Here is a 10853-nt window from a genome sequence, read left to right on the forward strand (position 1 = left end):
GACTGCTGCCGACTATCTGCACAGCCAAGTGACGTAACAGAGTAAAATATACTTGGCAGTTTAGATGGGAGAAAGCATGGAAACGCTGACCAGAGGACTTGTGACTAAAATAAGCCGTGTGCGAACAGGGACAGACACCGGCGAACAGGGAATCCCAGTGGAAAACCCCCACAGTCTTGGCCCAAAAAAAGTTGAATGATCAATAGGAGTGTGCAAGTGATGCAGGTTTGTGTCGTAAACATCACAGGCGCAAGTCGTATGGTAACCGTGATACTATACTTATCATGTGTACAGGGATATGAATAACCACATGGCTCTGTGTTCCATGTAAACACCATATTCAGAATCAGAATCACTTTCATTGCCACAATATGCAAGATTACAGATGAGGAATTTGTCTTAGTGTCAGTATGCAGCGTAGCGGTCATGTCAATATTCAGAGATAAAAGGAAAATAGGAAAAATATCTAAAAGACAAAATAACATTGCAAGTGCAGTCCAATATATATAATATATATAATATATATACACGAATAGGAGGACTGTTAAATAGGCATTAAATATGAATTTACAGTCCAAGTGAAATAGACATTAAACAGTCCAGCTGCTGCTGCTGTAAAGTGAGGTTTGTTTGGCGGTGCTCATATCAGTGGGGGGGGTTCAACTGTGTTCATTTTTGGGGGGGTTAGGGTCCTTGGTAGAGGGGGCTTTCGTGACTTGTTGATGAGGCCGATGGCAGTTGGGAAGAAGCTGACCTTGTGGCGAGAGGTTCTAGTCTTGACAAACCTCTGTCTCTTGCTGAGGGGGAGGGTATTGAAGAGTTTGTGTCCGGGGTGGGAGGGGTTGGCCATGATTTTAGAAGACCGCTTCAGCATCCAGGCTGTGTGCAGGTCCCGAAGGGATGGCAGGTTGCATCCGATCACCTTCTCAGCACAGCGGATGATGCGTTGCAGTCAGTTGATGTCTAGCTTGAGAGTGGCAGCAGCATACCAGATGGTAAGGGAGGAGGTGAGGCTGGACTCAACGATGGAGGTGTAGAAGTGCACCATCGTGGCCTTTGGCACTTTGAATTTCTTCAGCTGCCGCACAAAGTACATCCTCTGCTGTGCCTTCTTGGTGAGAGCTCTGATGTTCAGCTCCCATTTCAGGTCCTGGCTGATGATGGATACCAGGAAGCAGAAGGACTCCACAGTGTTGACTGGGGAGTCACCCAGGGTGATGGTGGGATGTGTTCCTCCTGTAATCCACAATCATCTCCACTGTCTTTTGAGCATTTAGCACCAGGTTGTTTTGACTGCAACAAGTCACCAGATGATCGACCTAACTGCCTGTCTTCAGACTCCATATGGTCAAAAGCAGCATACGCCTCAGAAGTCCATGTAAACACAGTCAGTGTACTTCCTCACCCTCATCACTCTCAACAGAGTGCTTCAGGGAGGACTTCCTCACCCTCATCACTCTCAACAGAGTGCTTCAGGGAGGACTTCCTCACCCTCATCACTCTCAACAGAGTGCTTCAGGGAGGACTTCCTCACCCTCATCACTCTCTACAGAGTGCTTCAGGGAGGACTTATTTTTGGAGGCCAACCAGCATCACCCTGGTTCCCTTGACAAAAACCCAATTGTATTTTTTCCATCTGCATTTGAAATCATCCTAATCAAAAATCATAAAGTGGTATTTGCATTTGTGAAGATAATCTTGCTGATCAAAACTTGTACGTATCATAAACTGTGTTAGCCACAGAGCTAGTTTCATGCAATAATCCAAAATCCAAAGGGAAAATCCAATAGTTTGTTTTGTTTTGTTTTGTTTTTTTGTCAACGGAACCAGGGCGATGGTAACTTCCAGGTTGGCCTCATCCCTGCAGCACTCTATTCAGGAACTGAATGCACTGAAAACCTGTTCACATGTTGTTGAGCTGCACCGTAGAAACCTTCTTCTGTGTGTGTGTGTGTGTGTGTGTGTGTGTGTGTGTGTGTGTGTGTGTGTGTGTGTGTAATGCATGCATCTGTGTGTACGTGTTGTGTTCCTGCAGTCCAGCATCGTCGTGGAGATTCCTCCATATCATGACCAGCAGGTGCGCAGTGCGGTCCAGGTGCAGTTCTACGTCTCAAACGGGAAGAGAAGAAGAAGCCTGAGCCACAGCTTCAGTTTCCTGCCCGGCGGACCCAGCCGAGTCAAGCAGGAGTGCTGGGACAAGGACTACATCTCCCATAACGCGCCTGTCTTCTGCCCGGACGTGGCTTATTACGACCCCTGTGGTTACTACGACTCCCCGCAACACCCCCCCCTCCTCCTCCAGCACGCCCGCTCCGCCCTGCCGGACTCGAACCACCGAGCAGAACCACACAGGCTGCTCTTCCAGCTGGACTCTCAGGAGCTGGAGCTGTTCTCAGCACCTCCTCAGACCTCCTCAGTCTCTCCAAGAACCTCCAAGATCCCCCTGCAAACCTCCTTACTCTTTCCTCACGCCTCCACGTTCCCACATCACACCTCCTCGGTCCCTGATCACACCTTCTCCATGCCTCCTCAGGCCTCCTCAGTTCCTCCTCGGACCTCCTGTGGTGGAGCTGTGAGGGAGAAGACCTCTGGGGAGGCTCTGAGCATCAAGCAGGAGGAGGAGGAGGAGGAGGAGCCGAGCCTCCAGGAGATCACCCTGGATGACCGTAAGAAGTTACATTTCATTTAAATATAGTGGCAACAAGAGCTGTTAAAGCCTTTTCTGAACGGTACTGACGTTGCAAAAAAAAAGTCAGTGGTTCTGAAGACACGGTCCAAATATATGATTATGGCACTGTTGTACTGTATGTAGCAGCCTGTATGTCCAAAAGAATTTCCCTTGGGATAAATAAAATGAGAGCATCTTCAGAATCAGAATCAAAATCACTTTTATTGAAATATGTAAAGATTACATACGAGGGATTTGTCTTAATTAATGTAAGTATGCAGCGTAGCGGTCGTATCGAGATTCAGAAGAAGAAGAAAGAAAATATCTAAAAGACACAATCACAAAAATTGCAGTCCAGTAGAATACAATATACATTGCATGATAATTAGCCATAAGTTTCTGTTTGAGAAACGGTCATTCTGCATAATAATGTTTCTTTGTTTGAGTCAAATGGGACATTTTTCGGACTATTGAGGTGTCAGACTAATGAGCAGTCCGTGTTTCAGTACGAGTAGCGCAGAGTCTGACACACAAATGGTACGAGTAGCACAGAGTCTGACACACAAATGGTTCCACCTGTATTTCTGCTGGTCTGATCTATGCTCTGTGTGTTGTTTCAGTGAATGAGATCATTGACAGAGACATCGGCGTTATGAGCCAGTCCGACCAGTTCCAGCTGGACTGGGAGCAGAAGTCCAGTGATGCCTCGCCGTTCTGCCAACGCCTGCAGTAGATCCATGGTGCTGCTGCTTCTTCTTCTTCTTCTGCTGGAGAATGAACCTGCGATGGCTTCAGCAAGGCGATCTCCAAGTGCCTCAAACCAAACACGTTCTCACTCGGCTCAGGAGCTCCAGGCCACTCAAACCTCACCAACAAACCAAAGACCTTCTGACCTCAGGACAGAGACTCAGGAACTAGATTCACAGAGAAGATCATTGAATGCACTAAGGTGCCATGGGACAGAAGAACAGTATTAAGGAAGAAGGTTCTGCACTGAAGCTTCTGCTAGATCCATGCAAGTTTCTTGACTAAATCAAATCTCAGGATCTACAAACTTAACACTTTTGTTTTTGCTCCCGTTTTCCACGAGTTGAAATAAAAGCTCTCAGACTTGCTTGCTCACAAAAGGCTTATTTCTCTCAAATTGTTCCTTAATGTGTTTAAATCCTAGCCTGGTAAACCATACTGATCACATGACCTCACAGTCTGTTTCGTTCTGCAGATCAGTCTGGCCTCCAGGCCCCGCCCCCAGCCATTTCCCAAAAATTACAAAGTGCACGGGCCAATCGGGGACCTTCCTCGTCGTTGACAATGTAACCGGCCAATCAGGGATGCCTCTAGCAAAACAGTATGGCGGCTCCCGAAGCAACGAGCGGTACCGTTAACATTAGTAGAGTAAACACAGCCGTAAGTGCAGTAAGTTATTGCAGAAATAGATTAAATAACATCAAGTAAACAAGAACAAGAGTAGAACAAGAGGACGCACCAGCCGAGTTCCTCGGTGGAAGACCTTTTCGTCTTTCTTCCGGGTGGATTTGGTGAAGGAGTCCTCTCTCAAGGCAAGTACTGTAGTAGCCTTGTCCTGATTGGTCCATGGCAGCACTATGTACTGTAGTAGCCTTGTCCTGATTGGTCCATGGCAGCACTATGTACTGTAGTAGCCTGGTCCTGATTGGTCCATGGCAGCACTATGTCACCAGGCTAAGTGTGAGGTCATGTGATCAGGGTGGTTCACCAGGCTAAGTGTGAGGTCATGTGATCAGGGTGGTTCACCAGGCTAAATGGGAGGTCATGTGATCAGGGTGGTTCACCAGGTGTGACTGGTGCATTTAAATGCACACTACCACTTACCTGATTATTCTCTGTTATCTGTTTATTGTGTAAATGTAAACTCAATGAAAAAGGGGAAAAGCAAGCATCACTCACAGAAAAAACAGTTGGTGGCACGGCTCAAAAAAGTCTATGAAGGAGAAGAAATGCCAGCACTCTCAAAATGTCCTTTTGTTAATTGAATTGAAGCAGATGGCAGGTACAAACGTTTCCACAGAAGTCACTGAGGAAGACTTCTGTCGAAACGTTTGTACCTGCCATCTGCTTCAATTCAATTAACAAAAGGACATTTTGAGAGTGCTGGCATTTCTTCTCCTTCATAAATGTAAAAACACTCATTATTGTGTTGTGTGATCAAACTGCACATCAGAGCAGCCTTTTATTGTGACAGCCGAGGCACACCTGGTCAACAGCTGCTGTTTAATCAGAATCTTGATAGGCCACACCTGTCAGGTGGATTGTATTCATGTCTGCATCTGCCAGTTACCATAAGAGCAGGCATCATGTGTTCATTCCACTACAGGAGAGACTTGAAGTTCATTGACTTTAAGTGGAAAGAACATTGTGCTCATATATTGGTATCGCACAAGAGTATCGGATATCGCTCCCCAAAAAAATCAAATATCGTACATCCCTAATTTAAACTCTTGAAAAATGGGAGCAAAAAAAAAGTGTTGTTTATATTTGTGTCGAGTATAAACTTCATGGCTGTGTAAAGACCCAGAGACTGGAGCTGTGAGTGAAGTTAACATTGTGCATCCAAAGGGTGTGTGAAGTTAAGAGACTGAAGACATGAGGACATGTTACCGTTATGACTATTTATGGGCTGACTCAGTCTGTTTTTAATACTGTGGATCTGCTCAGTCAACACAACCCGCTTCAGATCATCTCCATGTTCTAGCTTGGTTTCTTCTCTGAACATCTCCTCGTCTGTCTGGCCATGCAGCTGCTGTGTTGTTCTAGCTTGGTTTCTTCTCTGAACATCTCCTCGTCTGTCTGGCCATGCAGCTGCTGTGTTGTTCTAGCTTGGTTTCTCCTCTGAACATCTCCTCGTCTGTCTGGCCATGCAGCTGCTGTGTTGTTCTAGCTTGGTTTCTTCTCTGAACATCTCCACGTCTGTCTGGCCATGCAGCTGCTGTGTTGTTCTAGCTTGGTTTCTTCTCTGAACATCTCCACGTCTGTCTGGCCATGCAGCTGCTGTGTTGTTCTAGCTTGGTTTCTTCTCTGAACATCTCCACGTCCGTCTGGCCATGCAGCTGCTGTGTTGTTCTAGCTTGGTTTCTTCTCTGAACATCTCCACGTCCGTCTGGCCATGCAGCTGCTGTGTTGTTCTAGCTTGGTTTCTTCTCTGAACATCTCCTCGTCTGTCTGGCCATGCAGCTGCTGTGTTGTTCTAGCTTGGTTGCTGTGAACTGTCAAAACATATCACGAGTTTGCATTTGAATAAAATACATCCAAAGAAAATGTGTCCTGTAATCAACTGAAACTACGGTGGAACTCTTAAGTCTTTATAGAAGCTAACTTTATTTAGAAGTGGTTCTCAACCTAGGGGCCGGGAACCCCCAGAGGGAAGCGCAAGATCTTTTTGAGGAGTTGTGGGTTAATTATGGCATAAGAAAAACCATATATCTACTATGCAGATTTACTGTTGTCTTGTAGTTTTAAGCCTCCAGGCCTCTGGTAATTAATCCAATTAAACAACCTGAACATCATTCTTTGGTTGAAAAGCCACACGTAACACGGTGAGTGGGCATTGCTTCATTTTAAGGGGTCAAGTCAAAACGTTTGAGAACCACTGTTGTAATGAACTGAAACTACACTTTACAACATACGTCTATTTGGAAAATGATGCCGGTGCCTTGAAACAGGAGGAGAGTGGGTTAAAAAAACAACATGTTGACGTTCAACTCATTTATTCTCCTTGCTGACCAACAGAAGAGTCGTGTTAAGGCATCAGATGGTTCTTATCAAGACAGAAGTCAGCAGTCCAATCGGCTTCAAGTCCCACATCAACATGACATCATCACATCAGTAACCAATCAGCTTCAAGTCCCACATCAACATGACATCACATCAGTAAGGAGGTCACAGATCAGGTTAGTGATGCACTAGATACAGATATCACATCAACATTACATCATCACATCAGATCAGGTTAGTGATGCAGATCAGTTCAATATCGGAAATGGACTTTTGTATTGTTGACATTCAATAATGCACTTCTACACCTCCATCGTCGAGTCCATCCTCACCTCCTCCATCACTGTCTCCTCCATCCCTCCAGGACCTGCACGCAGCCAGGACACTGAAGCGGTCTCGTAAGATCATGGCCGACCCCTCCCATCCTGACCACAAACTCTTCAAAACACTCCCCCACGGCAAGAGACTGAGGTCTGCCAAGACCAGAACCTCTCGCCACAAGAACAGCTTCTTCCCAACCGCCATCGGCCATTGCAGCCATAGCGGTTGGACTTCACTCGCCACTACTTAGTATTATAGCTGCCTCCCCTACCAGAACTCTACAGCATTAGATTACTCTTGTGAACTAAATCATAGCTAACTGCTCAGACTGTAACTCACATTTAATTTAATGTCTGTTTAACTCGGGACTGTAAACTGTAAATGTAAATTCACTGCCTATTTAACACCTATTTAACTCAGACTGTAAATTTCATGAAAATTCAATGTAAATTCATATTTAATGTCCACTGAACACTCCTCCACTCATGTACATATTGTATTTGATTGCACTTATCTTTCCTACTTCTTTATCTCTGTATATTGACCTGACCGCTACGCTGCATAAAGACAAATTCCTCGTATGTAACTTGCATACTGTGGCAATAAAAATGATTCTGATTCTGATCAGATGAAATCCAGCGATGGCATTGGCTGATATCCATTAACATACAGTACAATGTGTAACTAATCTGTTCCAAAGATGCTCAAGTTGAATCAGCGTGAGGTTATTAAGCAACATTACATGAGAGGGTGTGCTTTACCGTCATGTACGCTTCACTGAAGTTTAAAAAAAAGTCATCTTTGGTATAATATAATAATAATATAATATAAAGGGCAGAATATAGAATATTTTGGCAGGTCACAAACAGGTCAATACAAAACAAAATATGGGTATCGGCCCAAAATGTCCAAAATATGGGTACATCGCTGGTCAGGGTCAGAAAACACAGATAGTGTTGCGGGCAGGGCGTGTTCTGCCCAAAACTCTAGTGGGTTCCATAATAACGCGGTATCGGTTATTGGCCATATTGTTATATTAAACCTCAGTATCGGCTGGTATCGGTCTCGGCCATAATTGTTATTTGAAACACTGTATCGGCTGGTATCGGTACCGGCCATATTGTTATTTGAAACACTGTATCGGCTGGTATCGGTATCGGTGCCCCTCTGGTTGGGTCAGTTGAAGAGCAGCTGGTCTGGGTCAGGCTGCAGGAAGCTGAACTCCTCCAGAGGAGAGCGCGCCCCGGCCGGCCAGCAGCTCCTCGTGCAGGTGTAGATCAGGACCGTGCCGAACTCCAGCTCCAGCTCCTCCCCGGCCCGCAGCAGGCTGACCAGAGCGGGCATCAGCTGCAGCTCGAAGCCTCGCGTGGCGCCGCAGCGGCCGCACGCCGGCACCATGTCGGCCATGTTGGAGGGCGGCGCGGACACAAAGAGCGGCGCTCCGGCCCGGCTGTAGCGCAGGATCTGCTCTGGACACGCAGAGATCCGCTTCAGGAAACGGGAGAAGGCCAGGTCCCCGTGCCGCGCCCGGCTCTTCTCGTACCTCTCGTCCCCCCCGCCGCCCTCCTCGCCGCCGCCCGCCTGCAGCTGTCGCACCGCCACGCCCTCCCTCCTCTCGTACTCCCTCAGCAGCCTCTGAGCGTGCTCCAGCTCCGGCTCCGCCTCCAGGTCCGCCTCTTCCACCACGCTGATGAAGCATGGGCGGAACACAGGGGAGGGGACCTGCTCAGGGGGAGGGGCCTGCTCGGCTCCTCCCAGCTGGAGAGCCTGCAGCCCGGAGCGGACCTCCTCCTGCCCGGAGTGGGCCTCCTCCTGACCAGAGCGGACCTCCTCCTGACCGGCCGCGGTATGCCTGGCCTCCTCCTCAGCCTGGAGCTCCGTCTCGGGGTTCGTATGCAGGTCTGGAAATTCTGGAAAAGTATTGAAAATGAATGTGAATTTGGGAATTTGAAAAAAACAAAAAAAAACAGAAAAAACTATCCAGATTGTATCCAGATTGGTTTTATGAGTCTGAACAGCAACACATCGGATTTGTGTCACTTGTCCCAAACCACAAATAGAGGTAGTTTCAAATGTGATTCCAATCTGCTTTTGACTGATGTGTCTTCAGTGCGGACGCACTGATCACCCATATCGCATTTCTGTGTCTTTTCAGAGTCAACAACATAGGGTTTGCACCAAAATCATATCCAGTCAAGAACATAGGGTCTGTACCAAAATCACATCCAGTCAAGAACATAGGGTCTGCACCAAAATCACATCCAGTCAAGAACATAGGGTCTGCACCAAAATCATATCCAGTCAAGAACATAGGGTCTGCACCAAAATCACATCCAGTCAAGAACATAGGGTCTGCACCAAAATCACATCCAGTCAAGAACATAGGGTCTGCACCAACATCACATCCAGTCAAGAACATAGGGTCTGCACCAACATCACATCCAGTCAAGAACATAGAGTCTGCCTGGAAAAATATACAAGTTTAAAAATGAAGAGCATGTAGGAACCCTGCCAATCATCTCACATGCTTCTCACACTATCTTTCATCTATACTGAACTTTAAGGTCCAGCCTTACCTTCACCCTCTTCATCCTCCTCATCCTCCTCCTCTCCATCCATGCCCCAGTCGTCAGCTCCATCACACCAGTCTGTAGCAGGCAGAGGGTTAGGGGGGCTCCTCTCCTCCTGGGTCGGGCCCCTGGGAGCCGTGGGGCCCTCCTCCTCCTCCAGGCTCTGGCAGCGGAACACCCTCCAGCTCTCCGCTCGGCCGACACATGCCGCGCTGCAGCACGCCAGCAGGTGCAGGGTGCGGTGGTACGGAGAGCCCTGCAGGGGGCAGTACACCTGCACCACCTACAGCAAAACACAGACAGTTTAACACTTTACATGGAGAGCCCTGCAGGGGGCAGTACACCTGCACCACCTACAGCAACACACAGCATGGAGCGTATCTTCATATCATCACAATATAATTCCCCTTAAAGATGATAAATGATAATATTGAATTATTGCCCAGCCCTAGGTTTAGGTAAGGTAAGTAAAATAGTATGTACTCCCACCCCTTCTCCCTAGTGCAACTTTGAACTTAACTTTGACGCCCCGGGCGTCATAATTAGCTAGATGTTAATTATGTAACTAATTTAAATGGTTTTAAAATCCAACTGTTAACATGTATGTTACATTCTGATGCCATGATAACACACTTGCTTGTATTATCAATTTAATTGGTCTAAATTCAGAATTGTATATTTAGAAAAATTAATATAGTCCGTCACAATAAACAACTGTTTGGAAACAAATATCCTTCCACACTCTTCCTTTTTCCATACTTTTCTAGACATGGAAAATACTCAAATCAAATTCTATACTTTTCCATAGTTGTGTAGGAACCCTGTTATTATTATTACCATTATTATTATTGTTATTATTAACACTTGGCCTACTGGTGGAGGAGCACTCTCATAGCTGATATAAACCACCCTGTGTCACTGTTGTGGAATAGATTCAATGGTTTGCAGTTTGTTCATTCTGAATTACCATATAGGCTAATAGCCTCCTCAGATTTTACACCTTGTAACATGTTTTGGCAATCTACTTAAATGGTAGCCAGGCTACTTATGGTAATCATGCCAAAAGAGAAAAGTGGGAGGATAGGAGGTTTATAATATCCAAGTGACATCACTCCAGCATGCTGTATCAAATAAACCTCTTCCTGTGTGCCCATGGCATCAAAATCTCACTCCAGCCAGGTTGCAAACCTGAAGAATATTGAATGATTTACAAAACAAGCCCTTTGGGGTTATGTTTAATATCATTTCGATCTGTTGCGTGTTTTGATTGGTCTTTTTTCTATGAGTCTGTATGTAACGTGTGAAAATGTCAGCCGAGCTGTAGCCTCACAGTGCGCCTCACCTGGGCCAGACCGGAGCCGCACGCACCGCAGCGGGGGGGCGCAGACTGCCAGGTGACGCGCGGCGGCAGCGCGGGCACGCCGCCCACCATGTTGGTCAGAAACGACGATCGATATCTGTGATCGATGTGTCCGTCACACAGCCCGACCAGAGCCGCCGGCTCCATTTCTCTCACATGTTGTTTACAACGGTTTACAACACCG

The 10853-nt window shown here is 46.7% G+C and overlaps 2 protein-coding genes across 3 annotated transcripts in view; one reads left to right on the top strand and one right to left on the bottom strand.

Moving 5' to 3' along the window:
* nfatc3b (nuclear factor of activated T cells 3b) overlaps positions 1-4692 on the top strand; it is a 26878-nt gene extending 22186 nt beyond the window's left edge. The window contains exons 10-12 of one of the 2 annotated variants that reach the window (XR_014553872.1): positions 2036-2666; positions 3289-4380; positions 4457-4692. Coding sequence is in view for 1 of the 2 variants with exons in the window: in XM_083662930.1 (XP_083519056.1) it covers positions 2036-2666; positions 3289-3401 (744 nt within the window). In the remaining variant the exon portion in view is untranslated. Of the gene's footprint in view, positions 1-2035; positions 2667-3288 lie in introns of both variants that reach the window. The other variant, XM_083662930.1, reaches the window with a different exon arrangement.
* Positions 4693-6464: 1772 nt separating this feature from the next.
* pdcd2l (programmed cell death 2-like) lies at positions 6465-10808 on the bottom strand. The gene is made up of 3 exons (XM_083662969.1): positions 10652-10808; positions 9316-9592; positions 6465-8649 (listed from the first exon to the last, which is right to left on the bottom strand). Exons 1-3 carry the CDS (start codon positions 10739-10741, stop codon positions 7916-7918), a joined length of 1101 nt encoding a protein of 366 aa, XP_083519095.1. The 5' UTR covers positions 10742-10808; the 3' UTR covers positions 6465-7915.
* Between the last annotated feature and the right edge of the window lie 45 nt (positions 10809-10853).

This window comes from Poromitra crassiceps (assembly GCF_964638095.1).
Source record: "Poromitra crassiceps genome assembly, chromosome: 30".
Classification (NCBI taxonomy): Eukaryota; Metazoa; Chordata; class Actinopteri; order Beryciformes; family Melamphaidae; genus Poromitra; species Poromitra crassiceps.